Here is a 27,939-nt window from a genome sequence, read left to right as displayed (position 1 = left end):
TGAAGGCTTCTCCTGGGAGAGTTGTGTGTTATGAGTGCAGGATGAGTCCTGTTTATGAGATACTGACAGCTCCTTCCTGTCTCCCAGACCATGAGCCCTGCCTGCTGCTGCACTGAAGGCCACTCTTTAGTTCCTGGCCACCCAACTCCACCCCAAGAACTTGGCTAAAAGAGCAGCCATGGGTGGGACAGCTGATGGGGGGATGGGACATGGTGCTGGCAGTGGCAAAGTGCAGCAGCAGAAACAACACTTGAGTTTAGCAGCAGCTCCTCAACTCAGAGCTGCTTTTTTAGGGAAAGTAGGCCAATGTAAACTCCCACTTCCTGTCGGCCTTGTCTCAGAGGGGGAGAGATGATCCTCCTGTGAAGAGGGAAAGGGCTGCTGCTCTTTAGGGACCATTTCCTCACACACAGACACACACACACACACATGCATAAATAGAAATACAGCCGTCGAGGCAGGCAAAGAGTGAGTGGGAGAGAAGAGCGAGTGAGCAAGGGATACACAAACACAGTGGGGTTCAGGAATGTTAAACACATGCTTTATGGCATAAATAGCAGCCACTTTTGGTAAATTACAGTGAGTGCTCTGGCACTGTAAAGCACACAGCAGGAAAATGCTCTCAGATTTCAGATCCAGGCCCTCCACTCTCCCCAAGGAACAAGAAGGGAAGCATGTTGTGTTTTCAATTCACTATAAAAAGGCAGAAAGAAGTACTGTAACTTGTGATACAGCAAAGAAATGCAGATCATTGTGGCCAGAATGAGGCTGTGCAGCTTCAGGGGAAACGCTGACCTGGTAAGAAATAAAGAGGAAAGCAAGAGCCTCCAAAGTACGAAGAATAAAATGTAAAGGTAACCTATTCAATATGAGAAATAATAGTGAGGTCAATGTGTCAATATGGGTTTATTTGCATGCAAACTAAATTAATTTGGGGGTGGATTTCAGTTGTCTTGCCTAGCCAAGCTAACACCCTGACCTCAGGACATACCAGCTGACATCATCAAAAATGGTCCTGAGCTAACCTCCAACAGCTGAGCTTTTAATAGTCTTTTTATCCAACAGCATTGTGGGTACAATACATGAAAACATATGTACAGCCAAAAGGAACCACAATCAAGGACTCTTACATTAGTTCCACATTGGACCTGGTTGGCGTTTGTGCACAGATGTTTAAGAATCTGTATAAGCATTCTCATTTGAAGTACAGAGCGTGTGAGGTGAGTCACTGCCCTGTGCTGCAGAAGACATACTGGCTGGTAGCTGTGAGCACATTTCCCTGACTCAAAAGGAAATAAGGAACTGTGCCGTGGAACAGCTTACCTCACTCTGTGCTGGCCTGCCTGGGCCTCAGCCCACGCATGGCGACTAACTGACTGACGGCCGGACTGATGAGTGGCCTGACATACTGACTGAGAGCAGAGGAGCCATGGGAACGTAAAGCTCCAGTCTGAGTAGACTCTGACTCACCGTCTAGGCAGAGGAAAAGGAGAATGTTATACTCTCCCTGTGGAGAGAATATATTTATATATGTAGACAATGCATTATATAGCTACGGTAACTGGAATTTCAGCTTTCACTCAGTGTAGGTAAGTAACACATGAAATGATTAACCTTGCAAACTTTCCCTCTTGGAAACACTCACTTTCACATATCCTGCAACGTTTACACAGTGACAGTGAGAAGTAGTTGGCAGGTGGAAACTGGAAGCAGGTGCATTCAGTTGTTCCCATCCATCATACAGTGTGTTCACCTGCATATTTGCAATTCAGTTTCAACACAATTGTCGGTTTACTTGGTGATTACAAGATGCTGAACAGTTAATGATCAAACACTTTTATGACCTTCATGAACAGACTTTTATGAATCAACATCTCACCCCCCCCTTTTCTACAGCATATGAAAGCAGCTGTGTTGTACCAGGCATGCTAAAGTAAAGGAGAAAGTTTTAATAAACATAAATTACTTTATTGAATGAAAAGGTATCAGTTAATACATACAGGGAGTAGAAGTGAACACACAAGCATAGTACAAAAAAATGAAATAACACATCATCAGCACATTGCACTAAAAAATAACAGCCATAAAATGTTTAGGAAAGTTAAAAAAATTCATCTCTTTAGTGTTCATTTACAGGGTTCTTATCACATACTAGGCGACCATGTATCCATGGTGTAAACTGTAAAAAATCTTTGGTCCCTGCTGTCTTACATTTGGAACTAATTTCTACTAATACTGCAACCAGCTTTTACAGCCAAAAATACTAAATGAGGTAAAGAAAAGGCACATTTTGGTTTTAAAGGCACAATTAAATGTATGTTATATGGCTTTGGCTGATATTATTAACACTGTGGTAACCTTGAGTGCATGGCTTGCATTGACATCCATGAAGCAGCAGAGCTGCCCAGTGAAACTTCTTTGGAAAATAACAGACAGAACGGCTTTTCCTATCTCTGAAACTCATCAGATTAAAGAGAACGTTCGAATGTAGACAAAATAGAGGCTTAAAATGATCCCCAGTGGTGAAAAACACTAACTGCTGCCATTCTTTTGTGATGACATGCTTCCTCTTTTGTCTTAAGCAAACCAAGGGCAGTGGAAGTCACCTGCTATCAACCAGTGAAGGTCATGGCTGTAGCACCTGTTAGCACCTCGTCTATCTACACCACAGTACCAGGGACAGCTGTGTGTGCATTCGCTTTTGTATGTGTATGTGTGTGTGTGTTTTGAGGCACGCTAAGAGATTTATTCCACCCACGCACCACTACCTCTGAGCAGCTGTGACTAGGCCACGGTCCTGAGCTGACCAGCACCAGGACAGAGCCAGGAAAGACACCTCAGTGAGTTCACTACATATTTGGTGTTTGGAATGGGCACAATAGCAACAAAGGGGCTGATATGAAGTGATTGTCTGCATTGTTCAGTTCAGATTTGGTCCTGCCTCAAGACCACACTCTAGTTTGGAAGAAGAAAAATCTGCTTCTCAGCTGTTTTTTTAATGGCGCAGAGAAGCTAAAAAGATTGTAAAGTTAGATCCATGATGAGGTTTAATTTCCTCCAGGTCTCTTAAAGCAGGCCATTTCATGTGGTCTTACAGGTCCTCAAAAGGCCAGCCACGCTTGTATAGGCCTCTTCTCCATGGCCACAACCCCTCCACTGTGCTGTGCTTTGAGTGGGTCCCCACTGACTCCTCATGGCATCTCAAACTGAGGTGGAGCAGCACCCTGAGGAGCTGTGTTTCTGCAGCAGTGACATGCGGCTGAAGGTGCGAGAACAGACTCCACACTGGTATTTCTTCACCTCAGCGTGGGTCTGCAGGTGTGCCCGCAGGTTGGATCGGTCAGCAAAGGCCCGGTTACAATGGGGGCAGGAGAATGGACGCTCACCTGGACGAAACAGGATGGAAACAATTGTCATATGATTCACTAGAACTTCTTTGAGACAGGGACAACAATCAGGTGTCTCCAAGAGCTTTCTATTAACATTTCTCACACACACACACAGTAAAGATAATGACAAATCACATGGCAGGCTGGTGGGGCCAGAGCCTGACTGAATTAGCATGATTTAATCAGAGCCAAACGAGATTAGCACACTAACAAGTTGCTGCAGGTACTAAGTGCTCAGTGATAGCTGTGGGCCTTCAGGCATTCTTTAAAGCTTTTGTCACTCTTGTGTTCTCATTCTGTTGTTTTACCCAGCAACTGTGATAAGATAATTAGCAACGAGCCATTGTTGCTGGGTCATTAAACACAATGACTGATCAATGAGTACAGGGTCTACAGAGGGCTTCCCTATGTGATGATGTCTGCTGATCAAATGCTGAGCTCATCAAAAAGATTGTCATGGATATTGCTTCACAGCCCAGATGATGAGGGAGTCACCTGCTGACTCACAATGACAGTAACTCCAGTCTAAGTCTACAGTTCTATAGCAACACATGCACTGATTTCTTCACCCATGAAACAACAAGTTTCTCAAAGGAGAGGTTGTGCAAGGTTTGAAATGTGTCTTACCTGTGTGTGTGCGGATGTGGCCACGCAGCAGCCACGGCCTGGAGAAAGCCTTTCCACAGGTGGTGCAAACACATGGCAGGGTGTGTGAGCGAATGTGCATCTTTAGAGCCCCCAGACTGGTGTACTCTTTGGGGCAGTGTTTGCAGAGGAAAGCGGGCCTGGTTGCTGTGACGGGGGTTTCTCTCTCTTCCTCCTCTTCTGGGGGACTCATATGAGCCATGACGCCGGTGCATTTCATTCTCTGACGAGGAGCATATGTGTGTACAGGTTCAGGGCTGGGGGGGTCTGAGGTGCGCCCTTCATCCTCCTCTCCACTGCTGCTGGCGCTGCTGCTAAGGCTGGATGGGGAGCTGAGGTCCAGGGGACCTGGTGTTGCAGAGGGCTCTGTTTGGGAGGTGGGCAGGTAGAGAGCTGGGAGGACACTCAGGTCCCACACCAGCCCTGTGGTGAAGCAGGTGGAGGTGCTGTCTGCTGAGGACAGCTCAGCAAGAGGATACCTCTCCAGTGAGTCTGAGAAAGAAAGGAGAGGGTTATTGAACTGTATGGTATCAAAAAGTACATGGACAGACATATTTGACTCAAATTATTGTACTGCTTTAGAACAAAACAACAAATACACTACTTTCATATACACTTTTATGAACTTCACATTCTGTTCTCATTTTGGTTGTAAATTCTTGTTTTCCCAAAATTTACTGAGCATAAAGTTGGAGCCATGGGAAGCTTCCATGGGCCGTTTCCTCCCACGTATTCACAAGAGCTTGTAACATGAATGGAGCTCTGTCTGGGGGCAGAAAGGGGGGAAAGTGCATCTAACGGCCCCGGAGACTATCCCGATTTAAATCAAGGTTTAAAAAAACTAAAATAAGACAAAACTGTTCCTTTTCACATATAAGTTACACTTTAAAGTCAGAGTTTGTTTTGCCTCTGTCGAAGCACTTATGTAAGGATGCTTTCATAATTTACTGATGAAATAAACAACTTTATAACTCACCATTTTGGCATTCCAGTTCACTATAGTTTGGCTTTTGTCTCGCGAAGTAGTTTTTGACCAAGAAAGATCGAGGCATTGTCCTTTGTGAGAGTAAAATAACTGTGCGTAAAAGTATCCTGTGGTCACGACGCACAGTTTCTACGAAACGAACAAAGGCAGGTATAACCGTGGTCCACGGGTCCGTACACACAAACAGAGAAATATCCTCCTACAGTCCACAAGTTAAAGTGGACTTGAGCAACGAAGTGATACAGCGTTCATGCAGAGTGACTAAATGCTGGCCTCTGTTCTAAAATACTCTGACACAGTCAGCAGGGGTGTGCTCGCCCCTAGGGCCCTTCCCACCTCACATATTGCTGCTCGAGTGCTCAGGAAGACGCCTTCATGCTCACACACACTTCACAACAACAAAAACATGGGCTTCACAGCGTTTACACGCAGGAATCCAGCGGTGCTGACCGCTGACAAGAAAGGGCGAAGGAACTGTTGCAAATTATTTTAATGACTGTAAATGAACGCGGTGACACAGTTCCGCAGAACCATGTAAATCAGCTCTATAACACTTAGATCCACACAAGCACTTGAATTTCATGTAGTCTGCACACACTGCACCACATGGGTCAAACTCAGGGCCCGCTGCAACGTTCTACCTGGCCCGCACCACGATGTCCAAAACATGTATGGTCCGAACCAAATCTGTTATTGTAAATGTAAGATTTTCATTTTTCATATAAATTTAAACTACCCACAACATTCCACTGAATAAAACCTCAGTCCAACAAAAACAGTGGCCCCTGCATAGGAAGACAGGGTCCGGAGTGGCCCCCCATCAATTTGAGTGTTCTTTAAATAATCTATTAGGTGTCCTTTGTATACAGTAAAAAATAAGAGTTCTGAATATCTATTAGTTCCAGGTTCTTATGCTGGGCCGTTCTGTAAGATGGACAGGTTGTGAAGAGCCACTGTTTCATCAGACCCGACACACTTCATCTAAGGTTAATTCAATATACTGTATCTCACGTATGCCAGCTGTAACCATTCCGTGGCGCTGGAACATCATCAGTGGAGTAACTGCGCCCCCTCCTGGAAGAAAGTGTGTAAGGATAAATTGTTTCAACACCTAAATCCTGTAAACACTAGGTGGCGCTATGTGATGAGATAAAATGGTGATAAGATAGTTTTTTTCTAATTGCTTTATTTCAACAAACAAGATTCACAGAAATTCACACCTCCTTTGAAAATCCAACCTGACCTAACTTATTACAGTGTGTTTCAAAAACATACAGAAATAAAGAATAACCGCCACAAATTTAGGCTAAATATTATTTTCATCAACTCATTTGAAGGACAAATGTTGTTATAGTCTTAAAATGAACTTTTTTACACTGTTGGGGAACTGGGACTTTTAAGTGTTTTATTCGAATAGTTGATATTTCAGAATTGTTATAGCCTAGTCTTTATGGTGATGTCGTCAAACTCAATCAATATGTATAGACAAAACTTTTTGTGCTTAATTTGCCGTAAACCGCGGGTGGGATACTAACAAACAATTTCCCCTTGGATTAATAAAGTATTTCTGATTCTGATTCTACTTTGAGGAAGTTACGCCACCAGTGCCCGGAGGAACTACAGTAAAAAGGTTTGAATGAAATACAAAGCCAATACAATATAATATATAAGTTGTCTTGCTCGAGAATCACATTAAAGCGCATGCTCCATGAGCGGCCTCTGATTGGCCATTAACCCCTGGTGGGCGGGGCAATGGGGCGGATCTTCTGTTGTCTGTGATCGGTTGAATATTTGAAACACAAAACAACAGTGTTGTTTGGTGCTGCAGGTGAAGGCTTTCTACCACACTGTTCTACAGACATTAAGGTGAAAAATCAGCCTGAAGCTCCACAATGGTCTGCGAGTCAAACTGAGAAACAAACAACAGGTAAGGACGCTGCAGAGCTGCACATCATCTACAGTCACACACGGCTGCATACATTTGATAAACAACTGCAGATATTAAAGACGCCTCTTGTTTTAATGAGTGCTAATGTCTGCAATAGGCGGTTTGAGAGAGCTTAGTTTGGTTGCAGCTATGATGTAATGTCATATCACTGAATACACACTAGGAGTCATTTTAATGTATCAAAACATTTAAACTGCACTGATCATCAAGATGATCTCTGTGGCTGCAGCAGTGTTTTAACCCCGTTATTTCCCCCGTTAATGCTGTGGTAAGTTGAAAATGTGTGCACTGTAATAATTCAGTGTCATTTGTTATTTAAAGATTATGGCTCAGAGCCAACCCCACCTTATAGCCTGCCACTGACAAGATGCTCCATGAAAAGAGCCCCTCCCCCATTTATATGGAGAAACAGATGGACTATAACAATGACATTCTGTGGGCTTAATTTCATTGGACCTCTCAGTCAGCTGACCTGAGACCGCTTGAATTTTGAAAAATAATATAAAGAAAGGGGCTCCTGGCGTCACCCACTCAGTTAAAGAGAAATAAGTGACGTTTTATCCATATGCATGTCTGCTCATATCTCCAGCAGCTAAAGACTCTCACAACAGCCCGCTAAACAAAGACAAGAAAAAGGACTGGAACAATAGCACAGAAGAGTCATGTTCAGAACGATTAGCCGGCTTCTTTTTGGGGGGGTGGAGGAGGCCCCTGAAGATGTCAAGGCCGGGGAAGTGCTGGAGGAAGAGTGGCTCGTTGTCACTCATCAAGGTCAGTCATGAAGCACGCGTTATCTTATGTTCAGATATATAATCATTTTTATACAAACACGTTATAGAAGATTCTGTCAGGGTGCTGCTGACAGAAGGAAAGAAAACACGTAAATATAAATGATACTCATAATGTATGCAAAGTAAGAATTGTGGCATTCACAGCACTGAACTATAAGTTATGTAAAATGTTCCCAGTTATATGACGGATGTCCACTTGTGTCTTCACAGAGGCTGGTCCATCAGAACACATGAAGGAAGTGTTGGCAGAAACATTGTCCAGCTCTACTCTACTTGGAAACACAGCAGCAGACATGGGAAGTGAATGGTGAGGCAGCAAGAGGTGTTCTTATTGACTACATGTTAAATTCTAAATACCAGAACTATAGAAAGCTGATGTCCCTCATCTGGTAACCACCATGAGACCTTATTAAAGAATATTTTGTAAGTCAAGGAACTTAATTGTTTGTTTATTTGTTTCTCCTTAGTGTGTTGGATTCAGCAGTTCAAAGCAGCAGCACTACCGCCAGTAAAGTCTTATCTGGCACTTTCTCCCAGCCCGATGCTCTGACAGAGGTGACAAAGTTAACCTGCATCCAGAAGGCAAAGGCCTGGGCAGACCGGCACCACGTGTCCCGTAATGCTTTTCAGCGCCAGAACCGTGCGCGGCAAGGAGTTCCCCACTACTCCTTCCCCCTCCAACAGCCTGGACACCGCAGCTTCAGCCACTAAAGCTTTAGTGGAACAACCACAACATATAAGATCAAATGGCTCATTTATGTTAAACACATACAACACCAAATACACACACATACAACTCAAACTATTATACATCTTATTTCCAGTGTTCTGTGATATAAGCTATACATCTAAATATTGATGTAACCCATGACAACCCTTTTTTAATCTTGACTTGGTACCAGGCAGCTACATCATCGTTATCATACTGTACTGTATCTGACTTTGACTGAAAATGTTCACCTCATAAAATGAGATACACTAGCTTTGCTTTTTTATGTGTGTTACGTATTGGTATGAAGACAAAAGGCCTATGCAAAATGTTTGTATTGACATTTAGCTTTATGTATTTGGTTTAAAACCTTTATATACATCAATAAAACTACAACTTTGCAGCCTTTCTGGTTGTGGTCACTGACACAACTGTCTGACGGATGCAAACGCTGGTCTCATTAGTGTGGAAGTAATTGCACCTGCTGTGTTCTATTCCTGCTAAAGTAGGACTGCACAGTGTGGGAAAACAAGGCTTACTGCTCGTGAGAATACTGAGGATGGACGTTCATCCTGAAACAAAGCTTCACAAACCGGCAGCATTTAGTTACAGAAGTTTTGGCAGTTCGTCTCACTTGAGTGACGGCTCATTACCCTGCGAATGGGGTAAAAAACATGGTGAGGGGACACAGGTAGAGGAGTGTGAACAGTCTTAGTTCTCTGTAAATGTGATACTGTAGTAACCTGCTATGCTGCTAATTTGCACTGTATGTATAAATCACTTGATTAGACATCAGGGGAATAGAGTGCCAGGATCTTGACTCTGAAGTTATTGTCATTTGGTTTACATTCCACTGAATTTTCACTGCTGCCATAGATGTGTCATTGGAGCAGATGGCCTCTGGCAGTCCAGATTTGTCTGATCAACACCTGTCCAACTTTGAGGAGACAGACAAGGCCTGCTTCAGTCAGGACATGCCTATAACAATCTATGCTGTTTGTGTCATCTTTGCGTTTGGAGTGACTGTTGCTTTGGTCCTGCAAATCTACCTGGGTGAAAGTTTGGTATGCTGTGCTGTGCAACATTACCAATTGAACTGGAGACAGTATTACATATCATCATCAGTGCTGTTTCACAGGTAAAAGGTGTGTTGGTGTCTGATCATGAGCTCTGCACTACACTCGGTCAAAGAGTCATTTGTGACGGTGGGTCCAGCGTGGATGCAGCCATTGCTGGTGCTCTGTGCTTAGGGATTGTGCACCCACATGTGTCAGGTGTTGGTGGGTATGTGACTCACTTGTAGTTAAATATGACTGCCGTAAAATGCATGTCTGATCACACATTAACCATTGCTCTTTCCCTGTCTGTAGAGGAGGAGTGATGCTAGTGCACAACATAAAAATGAATGAAACCAGGGTGATAGATTTTCAGGGAGCTGCACCTCAAAGATATAGAGAAGAGGTGAAGACAAATTCTTCAGAGCTTAAGGTAATCTAAAACAGTGAGGACACCTTTAAACATTTTATTTTCACATGTTAATATCCACAATTTGTTTCAGGCAGGGCTACAAGTGGGAGTGCCAGGTATGCTCCTGGGGTTGCACCGTGCTCACAGCTTGTATGGGAGGTAAGAAAAGGGAAATAGAGGACTGTTTTTATTAATGTGTAGTGTTTAAATCAAACAAATCAACAAAATAAAAAACACCACAGTCTGTCCTGGGAGGATGTCATCAGCAGAGCTGCAGATGTAGCCACAGAAGGGTTTAACGTGTCTTTCAGTCTCTGTGAGTTCCTCCCTAAAATGTTCTCATACATTATATCTATACCTTGGGGTGATACGCCAGAATAAGACTTACTTGTTGTCTTTTACAGCTGATGCAATATCAAAGGTCAAAGGTGAGCAGCTATCACAGCGCTTCAGGGACATGTTTGTGCCAGAAGGGCAAGCTCTGCATCCTGGCTCCTATGTGAGGATGCCTGGTCTGGCACAAGTCCTGCGAGCTGGTTTGTTTAATTTTTATCATGGGAACTTGTCACAGGAGATGGAGGATGAGGCAAGTGATACCAGCATGTCTTTTTAATGGGTTCATGAGACAGTTGCTGGGTGAAATGTGTCTTTTATTATGTTCTCTTTCAAAGGTGCAAGCAAATGGAGGGGTTCTGAGCAGGGATGACATCAGTAACTACAGTGTGGAAGTAGAGCAGCCACTTGAAGGCCTGTACAATGGTAGTAGTACAACAGAATGGAAGAAATGTTTGTTAAGACTTTCATCTACAGTGTGCTACTTTTTATCCTAGAGTTTATAATTCAAGTTCCTCCTCCATCTGCTGGTGCTTTGTTGATGTCAGCTCTGAATATTTTAGAGAGCTTCCATCTTAAGGACAATATCACAAAATATCAAACACACCACTTAACAGAGGTAAAGGGGGTTGCAAAGTGTGGATGGGGTGGAGCACTTGATGGTTTCTTTGATAATAGCCATGCTCTTATTTTGATGTCTCCCCATGAAGGCTCTGAAAGCAGCTTTAGATGTGGCCATAGGTTTGGGTGACCCTAAATATGACTCTTCAGAGACTGACATGCTAAGGTAAAATAGAGTGTATATTAAAGTGTGACTTTTCTGTAATGCATTACTTACCTATGTAATGTAATACCTATGTATTTATTCTTAACTTTTCGTGGCTTAGCAAAAGTCAGGATGAAGTGCTCCAACAAACGATGAATTACTCCCATACATCTCCATCTGAGCACTACTCCATGTTCCCCTCCTTCCAGGCAGAGCTGATGGTGGGACAAGTTATAGTCATAGGACCAGACAATCTAATGGTGTCTGTTGCAAGGTGATGTAGTCTAACTGTGATGATGACAGCAGCAGGATATGTGTGGTATGTGCTGCTAGGCAGCGTCATGTTTCTTATTTATGTCTGCTGTCTTTTTGGTCCTGTAGCTCATTGAGCAGGCCGTTTGGGAGCAGAATCCTAACCCAATCAGGCATCCTTCTCAACAGCCTGCTACGTGATGTCTCTTGGCCACAGAATACCAGAGGGCAAATCCATACTCATCAGGTGCAACACAGTTAAAAACATCAGCCAGTTGACGCACACAGTATTGTCTTAAATACATGCATCTACTTGTCATTTGTGCTGCAGAGAAAAAGTGTGGCGACAGAAAAGAGGCCTCTGTTCTTTCTCATGCCCACCATGATGTTACCAGCTGGGGACAAACATAAGATCTACATGGCCCTAAGCAGTTCAGCTGGACAAATCATTTTAAGTGCCATCAGCCAGGTCAGGTCTGTTTACACTAAGCATATAGCTGGATACTTAAACATTTAACACATGGACTATTTGTGTGCTTCAGCTGCTGAACGGCACACTACTGGTCCATAATGTGACACGTGACAGCCACTCCAGTCCTAGACTCCTCATTGACTGTAAGGATGACTTGATACTTTGCCTTTTTCACAATCACATTAGTCATTTTCTAAATTTACTCCTCCACTTCTCCCAATTCAGCTAAGTTTCCAGAGGAGATTGTGCAACCTTTGCATGACAACAGCCACATAGTTCAAAAATTGAAGACACTTTCTTCTGTCCAGGGAATCAGGAGGAACAGAAATATCATCAAGGCCATAAACATACGTCAACTGTTTGATAATATCTTGTAACGTCATTGTATTTATGATCCTCAGTTTTGTAGTGATTTGAAAGCCATCCTGTAGTTGATGTCATTTACCAACAGGGGGCGGTCAGCAATCACTCACACTTGTCCATTAATGATTTGAATTAAAAGAATAAGTCATTGTGTGTGATTTCCCTACGTTGTCAACAAGGGTTTTGTCATTAGGAGAGGAAACATGCCAAACACAGGCTGAAGCAAATGAGGGCTGTTATGTAAAACTGATGTAAATACTGTGAGAGAGGGAAGGACGTGTGACGTGTTGAATCTGCACAAACATGTCACTCAAAGTGTTGTGCTCGACACAGTGGTTACTGTAAACATCTACCCGACTATCTGTTGACTGTCTGTTGATGGCAACTCCATCTGCCATTGTTTTGCAGCCATTTTTGAGTAACATTACAGGGATGAGCTGTGATCTAGATATGATGACCTCATGGTTTTAAGATGGGTATAATTCAGGCTTTAGGTTTTGAACTTGTTTAGGTCTTCAATGGACACTCTGGGCCAATTAAGACGTGACATGGAATCAAAGTATCGCTATATATAATGTGGTGATGGAAACACTTCAGGGGTTGCTTGGAATCCTGACAATTTGTTGTTGTTTAGCCACGTGGTAATAGTTCATATGACTCAAATAGTTTATTTGATTTTTCACATTTTAACCAAAAAGGGCCACAGTCCAAATCGCTCTGTACATGGCACTTTCTGTTAGAGAAAAAAACCCACACACACAATCACGTGATAGTTTCTAAAATACAACACTTTTTTCAGCTATGTTAAATCAGATTGAAGCATCGTCTACATTTTATTTTCTACATGAGTTAGGAAAAGCCTACTTCCTGGTCACGTGGATCTTTGTGTTTACACGAAAAGTTGGGCTCATGTTTTCCTCGCTAGTTTGGCATTATTGACTCGCAGAGATGCAGCTGAGTGCGGAGGAGCTGTGCCAGGGAGGCGTTGTCTGGGACATGCAGGTGGGTATTTAAACACCTGCAGTCTGACCCTCCTCCTCAGTGGAAGTCAGCCTCTGCGGTCACCTGCTAACGACAGCAACCGCTGATTGTTCAACACAAAAACACAAGTCCGGTTTATCGACTTAACGTGCTGTAAGTAACTTCTACTGTACTTAACAGTGTTAGGGTTTGTATATTGTGCTATAGTAATGTTACAGGACAGGTCGATTTGTTTATTTTATTAGGTGGAGTGTCCAGGATCCTGTTTCATGCTAGCTTTCGAGGGGAAATTGTATCCACAGTGTTTTCCTATTACGTGACTTGTTCCATGTCGAAGGTTAGTTTGTTGAGAATATATATTATCTCTCTATAGCTTCACGTTGATTGAAGACATTCACTTGGTGCCTATAAAGGGTTTTAATGGAGCCCAGGACTGCAGCAAATGAGAAGTTTTTCATCGTCATACGGGGGAAGTCTAGGAAAGGCTTCTGCCGTGGGTGTATTGGCCGCGTGGAGGGGGAGACGCAGCGTGGGGAGCTGATGGGGCTCCTGTACTGCGGGGGGAGCAACGCGGGGAGCCCCAAGAGTGGAGGCATGGTCAGGAGGGAGGACACGTACTATCTGAGCCGGCACCAGGCGCAGCTCCTGCTCTTTGTCTCCTCTCCCAGCAAGCGCCTGGAGCTGCTGTGTAACCCCCAGCTGTTCTCAGCCATCTGCGAGCTGTCACAGGACGACCTGGTGGTGGTGAAGCACAAGAAGGGACACCTGCCCGGGCTGGTAAAGAACCTGATGCAGATCGGAAGGAAGGAGAACAAAGACGATCTGCACATGCTCGGCTTTGAGGTGGAATTTGTGGTGAGTGACGTTTTTTTTATTCTTTTTACTTTTTCTAAAGTTGATAATTGCACAAAGTACAACCGCGAATTTACCATGATGATGATTGTGTAATTACTGCGTGCTTTTGAGCAAGGTTATCAGTCAAATGATTGTCATCAAGATATGCAACTTCTCCAAGAGCTCCACTACACACACGCACACACTGTCGCTCTGAGTACATAAGGGTGTTTGCCTTTCTGTAACTGTTTTCCTTGTCTCCCTTTCAGGAAGGTAATCACAATCTGTCCTCCAAGAAAGCTGCTCCTCTGTCCCTATTCAGCGCTGCAGACATCACCCAGGTGGTCCCATCCTACTCCGTCCCTCTCGGATTGCACTGGAAGGATGGCAAATGTGGGAGTAAGTAACTTTCTGGGTCACGTGATTGTTACATGATGGCATAATTCAAAATGACCTAATTGTTTGTTTTTTTACATGTTTGAACTAAAAAAAGCTAAATTTGTTCACTTTCAAAATACCTATGAAATCTGAAAACTTAAAGCATTCACTCAACACATGTGGCTCAGACAGGAGAAGTGGTCCTAGTACACAACTAGAAAAACTGGTCTTGTTGCTCTGGAATGCAGAACATCATCATCATCACATGGCCTGACATTTCTAAATACTGTGCATTCGCAACTGTCTGCATACCTCATATGTAGTCCTGTGTCGTGTTAGTTTAATCTGATCAGGCAGGTATGTGACAAGCCTGAAAACAAAATGTCATATGACTTCTAACGACAAGCCTCTTCTTCCCTCGTCACCGTCACCTTCCATATCTGGCTGCAGGTGTAAACAGAAAAGCTGTGACACGCATCCGCTCCATGCCAAATATTGGATCCAGTACACGGCGTGTGACGGAGAACCATACAGAGCAGAGTGTCATTCAGAACCAACAGAGCACCACAACTCATGACTCTTTGGAGGTGGGATCCATGGTGGAGGTGGTTTCCAATAATGGGACCATAGTGTATGGCGTCGTCAGGTGGTTGGGCTTCCCTGCAGGAAAGTCGGATGAATGGGCAGGGATCGAATTAGTAAGGAACTCTAATTTCATACAGTTTTCTGGCTGCTTTAGCTGTGTATCGGCTTCATTTCATGTCTCATTGTTTTAGGACTATGAGGTGAATGGCTGCTCTGATGGAAAGTATGGAAGTCAGAGGTATTTCACCTGCAAAGGGAACAGGGCTCTGTTTGTTCCTGTTACAAAGTGCAGCCCTGACAGCAGGTTTTCCTGCTCCTCTATGGGAATAGAGGACCTCAAACCTACAGAGACCTCTCAAGGTGAGACACTTTGCTTATTCTTTTGAAACGCATATGTAAGGAAAATCCACATAAAAATCATATTACACACTGTGTATGTGCCACACAGGAGCTCCCTGCTTTTAAAAAAGATCCTTGGGGATAATCTTGATTGTAAGCTCTACACAAGTTCTAAATCATCACATCATATTCTCTTTTTTTAGTTCCTCAATTTGAGGACTCGGATGAGGATGCACCACCTGTCCCTGAATCAGAGGCTTTGTCTTTGTTTGTGGGAAGAATGAAGGGGATTCAGGGTCATGTTAATTCTTGTTACCTTGATGCTACACTCTTCAGGTAAAACTAGTTCACCACCCTTCAGGGTATTTTAGTTTCCCTTCAAGACGATGTTACAAACAGCCTCATATTTGATTTACATTATCTGAGTAACATTGATTTTGTTATTAGGAACTGTTGTTGAACCAGAGGAGCTATAAACTGCAAACTGCCTTCAGATAAGTGCTTAGTTGCTGAAACTTTTCTTTCCTTAGTTTATTCAGTTCATCTGTGACCTTGGATGGTGTCTGCCAGAGACCTGCTGACACAGGACAGCCCCTCACCTGCACTCTGAGAACAATAATCAACCGCTTACGCAGGTATAAACACTGCCTTAAAGACTTCACATTTATCTCATCACTTTTGTCATCATGTAGTCCCCAAAACAAAGACACAATGATTCTTTACCCAATTTCAACCGGTATCAGTCACTCTTGCGTTCTGTGCCAACCCTGATACACTACAATCACAAGTTCTCAAAGTGTAGCTGTGTCCCTGTTTGCTCTTATGTGTCTGTTGTCTTACTAGTTATTTCATAAATGAATTTCAGGCAAGGGTTCGTACCTGCAGAGAGTGTGATGAATTTTCGTAAACAACTCGGCTGTGACACATTTCGGACTGAAGAAAAAGGTATACGCCCATATCTTGTAACACAGAAGGTTTTAATGAGGTCATTGCAACATAAAATATGACTTGTTTTTTCACCACTCACAGACCCAGAGGAGTTTATTACAGTCCTCTTTCAGAAGGTGCTCTGCATGGAGCCACTGCTCAAGCTCAGGTTTGATCTTTAGCTGAAGGTCTTACCCAATTTGTCTGTGTATAGGTGTGTTTCTGAAACTGTGTCTCTCCTTAGACTGAAAGGAGAAACTGCTCAGGGTACATACACCTTTCAAATCTTTCTGGAAAAAGAGCAGGTGGGAAAGGTGCCAACTGTCCAACAGCTGCTGGAGACGTCCTGCCTGTCAGGTGATCTCAAATTTGAGACGGTAAATAGAAATGAAAGTCTTAGAAATGAAAAGGGCTAAAAGAGTGTTTTGATCAAGTCTTGTAACCACAACATTACTTTTCCTTATTGTCTCTCAGGTGCCATCCTGCCTAATAGTACAGATGCCAAGGTTTGGCAACAAGTACAAAATGTTTTCTCACATCATTCCTTCCATGAAGCTCGACATCACAAATCTCCTACATAACTGTGAGGAACCCATATAATCAGTTCCTATTCAAATCCAGCAATATATGAAATTATTTTATTTAAGATCCGAAAGATTCTTACAGATCTTGTACTTCTTACTCCATCAGCTCCGAGGGAATGCTTCATCTGTGGGTGCCTGGCAGTGTACGAGTGTCTTCAGTGTCTAACAGATCACAAACTGCAGCCAGGAAGAATCAAACAGTACTGCGCTACCTGCAACACACAGGTATACCTATGAGGCAATTCTACATGTCAAGGACCCTACTGATCAGTCTTGATTTGTAAAGGGACTTACTGTCTGTTTCTCCTTAAGGTGCACACTCACACCTCACGACATGGTCACTCTCCTAGTGCTCTATCAGTACCAGAAGGTGTAGCCAGTGATGCTCCAGTGCCCAGACACATGATGCAGCTATTTGCAGTGCTCTGCATTCAAACCAGCCACTACGTGTCTTTTGTCAAATATGGACCTGACTCTCATTCCTGGCTCTTCTTTGACAGCATGGCAGACAGATGTGGTAAGACCAACATCAGATCGTTTTGATTTAAAGTTCTTGTGGCAATGAATTGCCTACAAAGATATTTATTTCTGAGTTTGGTGCAAAGACTGGCTTGATTTGCTTTTTGTGCAAAGTGGTTACCCATGACTGCTTTATTTTCTGATAATGAATCCTCCACAGTCTAAGATAAGAGCACTGCTGAGGGCAAGTCTGACGTCTGACTGGCCTTTATCTCCTTTGAACTGATGTGTAATCATAAGGCCTCTCTTCCTCATAGGTGATGATCAAAGTGGATACAGCATTCCTGAGATCCAAGCTTGTCCAGACCTGGGTGACTTCCTGTGCCAGCCAGAAGAGGAGTTGGCCCGGGCCAACCTTTCCCAGACTCCTGAACTCGTACGCAGGCTGCTGTGCGACTCCTACATGTTTTTATACCAGAATCCTGCCACAACACTTTAAAAGCCAAACAATTAGGAGCCTGAAACACATCTGAGGACACAATGTTCCCATAACAGTGCCTTTAATAACCTTACATCTCTGTTGATCAGCCTTTGTTTACTTGATTACGTCCACACAGCAGGAACTGAAATGGATGCTTTTAAAATCATGGAGAAAATGTTGTAGATTAGAAATCGGACTTTAGCTCATCCAAGTCAGAGAAAATAAGCGGTGAAAAAATAACACTTTACTGCCTTTTAAAATTGTAAGATTTAAATTAAGTCTTGTTGCTATACAGTGATTATTTAAGATTTTTGATGTGTGGTATATCAGTGATTGTATGACTTTTTGTATGCCTGTTATTTGACAAATTGGATGTATAAACTCATTGAACACTCAGATCACTTGAACTGTACTTTTTTTCTTGTTGATTATAGGCTATGGTTTATTTTATTAACTGTAAATTATGTCACTGTTGCATTTATGCTACTGTTTGTATTACTGTGTGCGCTATACCATGGTTTCATAAATAAATGTGAAACTCCAGACTAACACAGATGATTAATATACCTGTGTGTGTGTGTGTGTGTGTGTGTGTGGAGGTTGAGGTTCCGAGTGGTCGGTTGTTTGCAATTCTGTACTCCACTGCCACCTTGTGGATAAAATATAGTTGCTTTGAATGTTACTTGGGCCAAAGTGTTAAAGTGAGGAAAAACTTACCAGTGTGTGTGAGGACCCTATTGATGTAACGATTACATTGATTGTTGTGATGCCTCTTTTTTACTTGCATATTCTCGATGCAAGCCACCAAGCCACTATGACCTGCAGTTTGTAGTGGAAACCGTTACTAAGCATTTTTACTCAGTTTCTCAGTGTTTGTACATCCACTGCGTTTCGTAGTTATATGTTTACCACTCCACTACATTTAACTGGCAGCCTAAGTTACTTTTCACGTGCAAATTCTAAAGTCTATGCATAATGTTTCACAAATAGGGCTTGTTTGCAGTTTAAGAAATGTCCAAATAGTCTTAACAGCCAATCATTAATCAATGGCTCAAATTCATATGCTGTATATAAAAGTTCATATGAAATATTTTAAACTACCTCCACTTCTAGCAGCTATAGCTGCTAGAAAAAACACTGATACCTCCCTATTGATAATCTTATAATGTGAGGTATAAATCATTTAGAGGGATCATACCAGTACTTTAAAAAACAACTCGAACATGGGCTACTGTACTCAGCGCGTCATAAGGCTGCTTTTCTGAATATCGACCATATAATATTGTTGATTGATTATAATTCAAGAGCTCTATGATTTGTCTTTAAGTTGTTATGCGATAGGCCTCTGAATGTGGTGGCAGGCAGGAGCTTTCTGTTACATGCCACACATCCTGAATTTCCTCTCCAGAATCAATAAAGTATCTATCTGTCTATCTATCTCTACTACACTGTTGAACTCAGTAAAAGCTTCACCAGCACCATAACAGAGCTTTTCAACACGAATACAAATCCCATGATTTATATCATGTTACTAAAATAATACAAAGTATAAAGAGACGTGTATTGTCACTAAATTGCAGTCATAGACAGAGTAATTATGATGACGGTGGTGCATGGAATCGCTCCTTTCATTAGTTTGTTACCGTTGCTTAGCAATCAAATGTATTCTAATCTACCTATATGTCAAGTAAATGTAAACAAGTAACAGACACCGAGCCCGGAGCAGCTTGTTCTCCTGGTACATGTGGACCGTGCGACCATCGTGGGCCTGAGAGAGCAACACGTTTTGTTAAGAGGAGGAGCCACGCTGCTCTGTACCATTTAAATTCACACGCCTGCGCAGTAAAGTGCAATAGGGACTTGGGTTACTGCTTACACAACTGTGTCTTTTCTTCATTCTGCCTGCATCTCCTCGCCGGTGTGTGTACCCTACACGGTTCTCTTTTGCTTTTAAATCGCTTAGGAAATGAGTGGGGACCATTACCACAACGAGGACCAGGTAACGTGAGATGCATTTCGTATTGTCAGCTCTTATGGTTACAGCCTTTCTTGCTACCTTTTATTTTCTTGGTTTGACAGGGTAACTCGGCTAACAGTGTAGAGTACTTGTTTATAAGCCATCATGTTTTTTGTTAACAGCCTCATGACAAGTTTCGTCAGATTTATTATTTGTGATGTTAAGTAAAGCTGCTGTCCAGACAGCTTTGGTTTTATCTCGGTAAATATTACCACAAAGACAAAGTGTGGTAATGCTACATGTATTTTGGCGTTAGCTTTTAGCAGTAAGAATTAGCCGCTAAGCCATAGCACCCATAGCACCAGCCAGCGTAGCAAGCTAGCATAGCTAGCTGGATAGCTAACAAACTGTCGCTGTATCATACAGCAAGTTCAAAGTTAGTTAGCCGGCTAGTTAGCTAACCTGCATCGAAATTTAACTGTCATCTGTTTTTGATTTTCAGATTAACTGTGGCTCTCGGGTTAATGGTAAGTTTATTACATCAAGCTAGCGATAGAAAATGATAAATATCCTCGATTTCCGAGATGTCTTAACTGATCAAATGTAATGCTACGTTAGTTCTCTGTAGAGGACAGAAATGGCGTCCAGAGACTAAGTCCTCTGTCTCACTCACAAGCGCCTATTGTTCAAAAGGGAGGTCTTGTTAAAGCTTTTCCGTGCATTATTTTTTAGATCCGAAGCGGTATTTGCACACAGTTCGAGGTGTTTTATCAGTTTGTAGCATTAGAATTTCTTTTTGGTTGGCTTTTAATGGCGTATTTCCCACCTGAAAGTGAGGGTTTGGGGGTTGAGGACTTAGTCTCTGCGCCATTTTCTTTTTCGGTGTAGCGGCCTAACTGTGCTGCAAGCTGAACCCAGGCTGGGAAGTGCAGATGGCTGTGTGGATGGCTGTGCGAGGGCATATTGCTTCATTATGAGCCAAAGTGGTGACAAGAAAAATTAGTTTTTATACGCTGCATCCATCAGTTGGGCCGTATTTTGGATACTGTTACAGGAACTTAATATTCCCACATGCTGGGAGAAAGGATAGGTTAGAAGTTGGATCTACAATTATTCGGTCAACACGTCAAGTCAGTAACTTTGATTCCCACGTCCCATTCAAGTCAAACACTGTGTTGTATTCTGGATTGTCTTTACAATATCTGAAAGAAAAGTGTGCTTTGAATACCTATTTATATTCCGTTTATCACATGTCCCTAAAGCTGGTGATAGACACCTTTAAATAACCAGCATCTTGTTTTTGTAGACTCGGGGCTAGTAGATGTCCTATTCCACATACATTTGGCAGAAACTTTGTGCCCTAAGATTGGTATACTTGATTTGTTGCAACGTTCATTTGAAGGGGGTGCTTTAATTTGGAGAACTAACTCTTATTATCATTATAATGTTTTTTTCCTGTCTTGGCTTACATTTTAAAGATGAGTGGAAGTCTAGTTTGTTCTCTTGCAAGTTTCAACCTGTCTGTCATTTCATATTGTCTCAAAGAGACTCATCCAGGCAGTAGGAGGTGCTGTGTTACTGTGGCTTTTTTGTTTGCAGCCTACATGATAGATTGTGCAGCATGGACAAACTCTTTATGTATTTAATGTTTTTATTTGGGCTTATGTAGGTGCTTCTTTGGTTATCAAACTAGATAAGAGTATTGTGTGTTATGGCCTGTCCACTTTTTGCCCCTGGCTGAAGGGAGTTCTTTGTCTTTAGATACAATATATAAACTCAAACTGGACAGCTGTTGTTAAATGATATTATCAGTCCAGTTGATTGGACTTTTTTCTTTTCCTGACAGACTCTCACAAGCATAAAGACAAGTATAAAGAGAAGGAACACAAGCATAAGGACCACAAAAAGGATAAGGAGCGGGAGAAATTCAAGCATGGCAACAGGTAATGTGTGTGCTTCCAGGCTCTTCTGGATATCTTGGAGCCTACAAAACATGCTTGATTACTTTATTGACTACTTGGATGCTGAGCTAATAGTTGTGCATTGTCAAACTCTAGTGATCACAAGGACCCTTCTGATAAAAAACATAGAGACAAGGAGAAGATGAAGCACAAAGATGGCAGCACAGACAAATTCAAGGACAAGCACAAGGAAAAAAGGAAAGAGGAAAAGGTGATTTGCCATTAACTTTTTTTTGTATCTGTCTAATCATGCTAAGCTTGGCCTGCCAAAACAATAGATGAACATCATTACTTTTTGTTGGTCTTTTGGAACCTTGCCTTGCATCACATGATGATGATAAAGATGATTACAGTATCAAACCAAGCTAGATGTTCTGGCTTTTACTACATGACGGAAAGGTTTGCAACCCACTTGTGTGTATTGAAAGGGCATTTGATCACGATTAATAATTACAGTTGCATCAATTTCTCATAATTTATTTTGTGAAACTGAATCTTTCAGATGAAGTCCTTTGACGGTAGAATAAAAAAGGAGAACGGCTTCGCCAGGTATGCAAGTTTCTCCTGGGTGCCATATTTAACATTCAGATGAAAATGTGTCTAATTCTATTGCATTTTCTTTGGCAGCCCTCCCCATGTAAAGTCTGAGCCTGAAGATGATTTTTACCACTCTCCAAGACATGACAAGCCTCTAAAAAGAGAACGAGATGATGATAACGAGTGAGTGCTCTGTTACATTGGATTTGAGTCTTTTTACTGGAGATTTATCATCTCTATATAAGTAGTGTAGTTTGATCTGTCAGACTTGTAACTCTGGGTTTTTGTTTCAGCTCTGAATTCAAGCCTAAGAAAATAAAGACTGAAAATGACAAGAAGGCCAAGAAAAGGAAACAGGAGGATGAGGTAAGCGAAGGCCTCAAGCAAGTGTAAACTTGGTCTTGGGTTTATGATTATTTGTCATGGGGCTGGGGCTGTTGCTTTCCCCAGTGTTATTGGAAAACTGAATGTAAGGGCGCTCCCAAAGAAGTGTGGAACACCTGATCCTAGCTCAAAACCCTAAATGCTTTCTCTTCCTTATTTTTAGGACTTCAAGTCCAAAAAGACAAAAAACAAAAAAGGAGAAGTAACTGATGGAAAAAAGAAAGCAAAGAAAGAGCCAGAGGAGAAGTGGAAATGGTGAGTCAATCATGTTAGCTAGCTACAGCATACCTATATACCACCCTGATGATGGAAAGTATAAATAAGTGGTGCTTAATTCCAGGTGGGAAGAGGAGAGATACACAGATGGTGTCAAATGGAAGTTCCTGGAACACAAAGGGCCGGTGTTTGCACCACCATATGAGCCTCTTCCTAGCCATGTCAAATTTTATTATGATGGTAGGACTGTAATTTGCACAAATGCTTGCCTTATACATATTGACTGGTGTTGAGTGTAAATTTTGCCGTGCATTTTTTCCATCACACATTTCAGGTAAACATATGAAGCTCAGCCCAGACGCAGAGGAGGTCGCCACATTCTTTGCCAAAATGCTGGACCATGAGTACACCACAAAGGACATCTTCCGTAAAAACTTCTTTAAAGACTGGAGAAAGGTAGAACAACAGATCCACCCTTTGGAATAAAACTGTAGTTGCTTGCCTGTTTTTGAATGTCCCATATTTTTGATACAGGAAATGACTTCAGAAGAAAAGGCTAAGATCACAGACCTAAAGAAGTGTGACTTCACTGAGATGAGTGTATTCTTCAAGGGACAGTCTGAAGCAAGGAAAGCCCTGACAAGGGAGGAGAAACAGGTCAGCAACCTATCAAATTCCTGTGTTCCTTTAATTTATAAGGATGTTGTCTTTTAGATGCCCTTGACCCAAATTCTTCTTACTGCACATTTCTGTCAGCCGACATTTACTTAGCAGAAATCCTCTGGCATCATAGCAGCCAACTAGTGCATGACTACATTTTAACAGAGTAATTGACACTTGGGAGTTGTGATAATCAGGTATTCTGTCTTATTCTTTTTAGAAAATAAAGGAAGAGAATGAGCGCACGCTGCAGGAGTACGGCTTCTGTATCATGGACAACCACAAGGAGCGTATTGCTAACTTCCGCATTGAACCTCCGGGCCTGTTCCGTGGTCGTGGAGACCATCCTAAAATGGGCATGCTCAAACGTCGGATCAGGCCTGGAGATATCATCATCAACTGCAGCAAGTGAGTGAACATTTGCATATTTTTGCTGTTGGTGAAGAATTGCTACAGTTTAAATTACCTGATAATGTCTCCATGTAGGGACTCCAAGTACCCCGAGCCTCCTCCAGGCACAAAATGGAAAGAGGTGCGTCATGACAACAAGGTGACCTGGCTGGTGTCGTGGACGGAGAATATCCAAGGCTCTATCAAGTACATTATGCTGAACCCCAGCTCCAGAATCAAGGTAAACTGTAGGGCTTGGCTCTGCACTGCATGAATATTTAAACCTGGTTTAAAATTGGTCTTTAGTCAGTCGTCGGTGTGGCTCGAATGACTGCGCTGTATCATGTGTAGAGTTTGTCGGCATATTTCAATGTGACTTTTGAACACCCGTTTATAAAATGTTTAAATAAAATGTTCTGCAATGGAGTCATCGCAATACCCTATGTATTTAACATGACTTCACATGACACCATTTAGGCTCCGTTTGTAGGTTTAACAAACATGGCCCCTAATGAATACATTAGTTTCCTTGCCTTTATTTGTTGTGTCCTTTGTCTGCAGGGAGAAAAGGATTGGCAGAAGTATGAAACGGCTCGTCGGCTAAAGAAATGTGTGGACCGGATCAGAGCTCAGTACCGTGACGACTGGAAGTCTAAAGAGATGAGGATTAGACAGAGGGCTGTGGCACTCTACTTCATTGACAAGGTAAGGATACATGACTACTATTGACATTTGACTGCTGGCTTCAGGGATTTTAATGTGGTTTAACTGCTTTTTAATGACCAACAAAAGTTGGGTTTGGTGGCCACTTAAACACTGGCTTCAGTGAGGGTAATGTCTTTAAGCCTTCTTTAATTCTAACTGTCTTTGATGTGTACTAGCTGGCTCTGAGAGCAGGTAATGAGAAGGAAGAAGGAGAGACTGCGGACACCGTGGGCTGCTGCTCACTGAGAGTTGAGCACATCAAACTTTATCCTGAGAAGGACGGTCAGGAGTTTGTGGTGGAGTTTGACTTCTTAGGTAAAGACTCAATCCGCTACTACAACACAGTCCCTGTGGAGAAGAGGGTAAGGACGAGTATCCTATAGCAATGTAGTGATCCGAGTGTGTGTGAAATTGGCATCAGTAAATATGCCTATTTCCCCCCCAGGTATTTAAGAATCTTCAGTTGTTCATGGAGAACAAAGAGCCTGATGATGATCTGTTTGACCGTTTGAATGTAAGCCCAATGTTACCTGTCAATTATGTACATATCTTTATGCCAGGAAAATATTTCAGATCCCTATTTGGAAATATTCTTAAAATAATGGTGTCAGAATGGCCTATCTTTATATTTTGATACTCAGTAGTTATGTAATGGTTACACTTTGCATTTTTCCAGACTTCAATTCTAAACAAACACCTTCAGGAGTTGATGGACGGTCTGACAGCCAAAGTTTTCCGTACATACAATGCCTCAATTACCCTGCAGCAGCAGGTGAAGGAGCTGACAAACGGTACGTCTAAAAGGAGCTAAGGCAGTTTTTGCACTAGAATTCTCATTAAATTTTCTTCTTAAACAAGAAGAAACGCAGTAACCCGTTTTGCTGCTGAAATTCTTGTTATGAATTGCTAATAAGCCTTTTGGAATAGAATATACTTTATTAATCCCTTTTGGAAGGTCCCTCAGGTTTTGCCTTCACTACTGTTTGGAGTCATTCTGCATACAGAAAACTGATTATGCTTACTGTCTCATGTAGCGGAGGACAACATTCCAGCCAAGATCTTGTCCTACAACAGGGCCAACAGGGCCGTTGCCATCCTGTGTAACCATCAGAGGGCTCCACCGAAGACATTTGAGAAGTCCATGCAGAACCTGCAGACTAAAGTATGATCTGTTCAGATAATTCCATCTGCTTTTAACGAATCCTGAAATAAAGTTTTGTCTCACATTACTCTTTAAAGGTTTGAGTCTTTACGAAAGTTTCTCTGCATTTTCATAGATTGATGCTAAAAGGAACCAGCTTTCTGACGCGAAGAGGGAACTGAAGAGTGCCAAGGCTGATGCCAAAATGCGGAAAGATGAAAAATCCAAAAAGTAAGTATGTTAAAGGTTTAGCATGGATAGAGTGCCATAACTGTTCATCCAGTGTTGCCACGTTTTTGACGTCATTGTTTTTTATCTGCAGGGCCGTAGAGACCAAGAAGAAGGCGGTTCAGAGGATAGAAGAACAACTGATGAAGCTGGAAGTGCAGGCAACTGATCGTGAAGAGAACAAGCAAATTGCTCTCGGCACTTCCAAACTCAATTATCTGGACCCTCGCATTTCTGTGGCTTGGTAAGAAAATATCATTAAAGTCTGTTGTGAACTTATACCCATAGTGGAACCTTGTTCGTCAGGTTAACTTTACTCCGTTTTGTGTTGTAGGTGTAAGAAGTGGGGCATTCCCGTTGAGAAGATCTACAACAAAACCCAGCGTGAGAAGTTCGCCTGGGCAATTGATATGGCAGATGAAGACTATGAATTTTAAATCCCAGTTTGTGGTTTTAACAATGATACAATTTTTTTTTATTGGATACTTGTTTTTAGCCTAACTTGATGGGCAGACCTGACAAAGCGACACGGTAAGACATGGCCATTATGAAGTGACAGGAGGGTGTGTGGATAGTTTAAACATCTGATCTGAGATCAGGCAACAAGGCTGAACTACCCACAACTGAGAATCAAGGCATAGCCCCTGTAATTGGGTCACCCACCCTCCCTTTTACTTTTGTCTGTCCTTCTAAGGACAAAACCTGACAATGCCTGAACTTTGAACTCTGTGGTCCTATAGCTACTGTATTGAGCAAAAAGAAAAATTGCTTTGTAACATTTATTTTCTTGGTTCGCTCACTCTGTATTTTAGCTCTCCCATGTATTATTACTGAATTCTATATTTTGATAGACAAAGTAAAATCAAATGAATTCCTTAACTTACACCCACGCGCCTTCCGAGGAAACGAAATGTGAGCTTTTTGTGTGCGCGTGTGTGCATGTGCGTCTGAGGGGCTCGATCATGGAAGCTGTCTGTTTGGGTGAATATTTTAAACTGGACTATGTTGAATTGTTGAGCATGAAAGAGGATGTCTGGGCAGGCAAAGGGGGGGGGGGGGGGGGGGGGGGGGGAATACTGCAACCTTGTCAATATTTACTTAAGCAAGCAGAATGTGAATATTTTGTTTTACAGCCTCTATCAGGGACTTCTTTTTAGTGTAAATGTGAACCAATCATTTTAAATCCTTTTTGGTTGCAAGCGTCCTCTGAATCTCTTTGCATAGCCCTGTGTACATCTGATTTTAACTTAATTTAACAATTGTTCCAAGAAAACTCCCATATCTGTTACTTGAAGAATAATGCTATGATAATGTATTTAAAGTCAGTAAATGGAAAGTTTCTTTTTTTTTCCTCCTCCTAGTGGGGTGTGTGAGGGATATCAACTTTGCCAAAAAAAATCACCAAACTGTTACAATTTAGGCAGGTTTTTTAATTGTGTAATGATTGAGGATAAAGAAATGTAACATTTAATGTGAATTATCAATTCATTTTATTCCATGGGACAGTTGATGTAAGTAGATGTAAAGTCAACATCCTATTCCTGTTTTACCTTTTGTCATAGCCTTTGATCATGTTGAGTTTTAAGCGCATTGTAGGTTGAAAAAGGAATAAAAACCCTACAGATAAATATATGCTGTACTCTTCATTTATTACCTCACATCTGTCTGCTTCTCATGTGTATGTCTAAAAAGTAGTGTTCTTCTATTCTTCAAAAACCTGTTTACATTGCATTTTACATTGCAACATCTGTTGTGTTGTGTGAGCTTGGACCACAAAAAACTGCAAGGTCTTGGACAAATGAACAAACAGCTATGGTGCATTCCTACAAATAACTGTTCCTTAGTACATCTGGAAGGCACCTTACTTTTCTCACAGTGCACATCCTTCATTAAACCACCATCTGCATGCCTAAAGTCTGAAGGCATAACTCACAACAGGCAAAATTAAAAGGTTTATTACTTTTACCTGTAATGTCAGCTGCTCCCCTGCAGGGGGGGCTGTATGCATTTCTCCTCACCACTGCTGCATGTTACTTTCACATTCATCACGCTGAATAATTTGCCTGTATCCA

General features: G+C 42.1%; 4 protein-coding genes across 6 annotated transcripts; 3 read left to right on the top strand and 1 right to left on the bottom strand.

Moving 5' to 3' along the window:
- Positions 1–1,946: 1,946 nt before the first annotated feature.
- On the bottom strand, positions 1,947–5,293 carry snai1a (snail family zinc finger 1a). Its single transcript, XM_028406062.1, has 3 exons — positions 5,011–5,293; positions 4,017–4,526; positions 1,947–3,386 (listed from the first exon to the last, which is right to left on the bottom strand). Exons 1-3 carry the CDS (start codon positions 5,084–5,086, stop codon positions 3,202–3,204), a joined length of 771 nt encoding a protein of 256 aa, XP_028261863.1. The 5' UTR covers positions 5,087–5,293; the 3' UTR covers positions 1,947–3,201.
- Positions 5,294–9,441: 4,148 nt separating this feature from the next.
- On the top strand, positions 9,442–12,134 carry LOC114435507 (glutathione hydrolase 7-like). Its single transcript, XM_028405206.1, has 14 exons — positions 9,442–9,531; positions 9,606–9,751; positions 9,838–9,955; positions 10,026–10,093; positions 10,177–10,250; positions 10,339–10,520; positions 10,606–10,693; positions 10,765–10,886; positions 10,978–11,054; positions 11,155–11,307; positions 11,415–11,532; positions 11,617–11,754; positions 11,828–11,900; positions 11,983–12,134. Exons 1-14 carry the CDS (start codon positions 9,442–9,444, stop codon positions 12,132–12,134), a joined length of 1,599 nt encoding a protein of 532 aa, XP_028261007.1.
- An 889-nt stretch (positions 12,135–13,023) lies between these two features.
- On the top strand, positions 13,024–18,188 carry cyld2 (cylindromatosis (turban tumor syndrome) 2). Of its 3 annotated transcripts, XM_028406150.1 has the most exons (15): positions 13,024–13,254; positions 13,347–13,438; positions 13,515–13,956; positions 14,205–14,334; positions 14,764–15,011; positions 15,090–15,258; positions 15,441–15,573; positions 15,768–15,872; positions 16,103–16,182; positions 16,267–16,333; positions 16,409–16,541; positions 16,639–16,747; positions 16,855–16,973; positions 17,061–17,265; positions 17,525–18,188. In XM_028406150.1, the coding sequence occupies exons 3-15, from the start codon at positions 13,522–13,524 to the stop codon at positions 17,704–17,706; spliced, it is 2,115 nt and encodes a 704-aa protein (XP_028261951.1). In that variant the 5' UTR covers positions 13,024–13,254; positions 13,347–13,438; positions 13,515–13,521; the 3' UTR covers positions 17,707–18,188. The 3 variants fall into 3 exon arrangements, with proteins under 3 accessions (XP_028261951.1, XP_028261950.1, XP_028261949.1); XM_028406149.1 differs by lacking the exon at positions 13,347–13,438 and having other exon boundaries at positions 13,024–13,234; positions 13,475–13,956; XM_028406148.1 differs by lacking the exon at positions 13,347–13,438 and having other exon boundaries at positions 13,475–13,956.
- Positions 18,189–19,549: 1,361 nt separating this feature from the next.
- top1a (DNA topoisomerase Ia) lies at positions 19,550–27,500 on the top strand. The gene is made up of 21 exons (XM_028406730.1): positions 19,550–19,687; positions 20,148–20,172; positions 21,492–21,588; positions 21,703–21,817; positions 22,109–22,155; positions 22,234–22,326; positions 22,437–22,509; positions 22,691–22,782; positions 22,868–22,983; positions 23,078–23,199; positions 23,278–23,400; positions 23,624–23,811; positions 23,890–24,034; positions 24,355–24,498; positions 24,675–24,860; positions 24,944–25,012; positions 25,175–25,289; positions 25,533–25,660; positions 25,776–25,870; positions 25,962–26,111; positions 26,202–27,500. Exons 1-21 carry the CDS (start codon positions 19,655–19,657, stop codon positions 26,302–26,304), a joined length of 2,259 nt encoding a protein of 752 aa, XP_028262531.1. The 5' UTR covers positions 19,550–19,654; the 3' UTR covers positions 26,305–27,500.
- The last annotated feature ends 439 nt before the right edge of the window (positions 27,501–27,939 follow it).

This window comes from Parambassis ranga, chromosome 5, assembly GCF_900634625.1.
Source record: "Parambassis ranga chromosome 5, fParRan2.1, whole genome shotgun sequence".
NCBI classification, from domain to species: domain Eukaryota; kingdom Metazoa; phylum Chordata; class Actinopteri; family Ambassidae; genus Parambassis; species Parambassis ranga.
This window is presented reverse-complemented; position numbering and strand designations above follow the sequence as displayed.

Bases quoted from the DNA above. Each gene is read 5' to 3' on its own strand.
- snai1a (XM_028406062.1), bottom strand. From the start codon at position 5,086: ATGCCTCGATCTTTCTTGGTCAAAAACTACTTCGCGAGACAAAAGCCA. The intron at 4,527-5,010 runs GTGAGTTATAAA...TTTCTTTCTCAG, and splicing joins TGAACTGGAATGCCAAAATG to ACTCACTGGAGAGGTATCCT. The intron at 3,387-4,016 runs GTAAGACACATT...TGTTTCGTCCAG, and splicing joins CCACATCCGCACACACACAG to GTGAGCGTCCATTCTCCTGC.
- LOC114435507 (XM_028405206.1), top strand. From the start codon at position 9,442: ATGCCTATAACAATCTATGCTGTTTGTGTCATCTTTGCGTTTGGAGTG. The intron at 9,956-10,025 runs GTAATCTAAAAC...AATTTGTTTCAG, and splicing joins CAAATTCTTCAGAGCTTAAG to GCAGGGCTACAAGTGGGAGT. The intron at 10,887-10,977 runs GTAAAGGGGGTT...CTCCCCATGAAG, and splicing joins AAACACACCACTTAACAGAG to GCTCTGAAAGCAGCTTTAGA.
- cyld2 (XM_028406149.1), top strand. From the start codon at position 13,522: ATGGAGCCCAGGACTGCAGCAAATGAGAAGTTTTTCATCGTCATACGG. The intron at 15,259-15,440 runs GTGAGACACTTT...CTCTTTTTTTAG, and splicing joins ACCTACAGAGACCTCTCAAG to TTCCTCAATTTGAGGACTCG. The intron at 16,542-16,638 runs GTAAATAGAAAT...ATTGTCTCTCAG, and splicing joins GTGATCTCAAATTTGAGACG to GTGCCATCCTGCCTAATAGT.
- top1a (XM_028406730.1), top strand. From the start codon at position 19,655: ATGAGTGGGGACCATTACCACAACGAGGACCAG. The intron at 22,327-22,436 runs GTGAGTGCTCTG...TTTTTGTTTCAG, and splicing joins GAACGAGATGATGATAACGA to CTCTGAATTCAAGCCTAAGA. The intron at 25,013-25,174 runs GTAAGCCCAATG...GCATTTTTCCAG, and splicing joins ATCTGTTTGACCGTTTGAAT to ACTTCAATTCTAAACAAACA.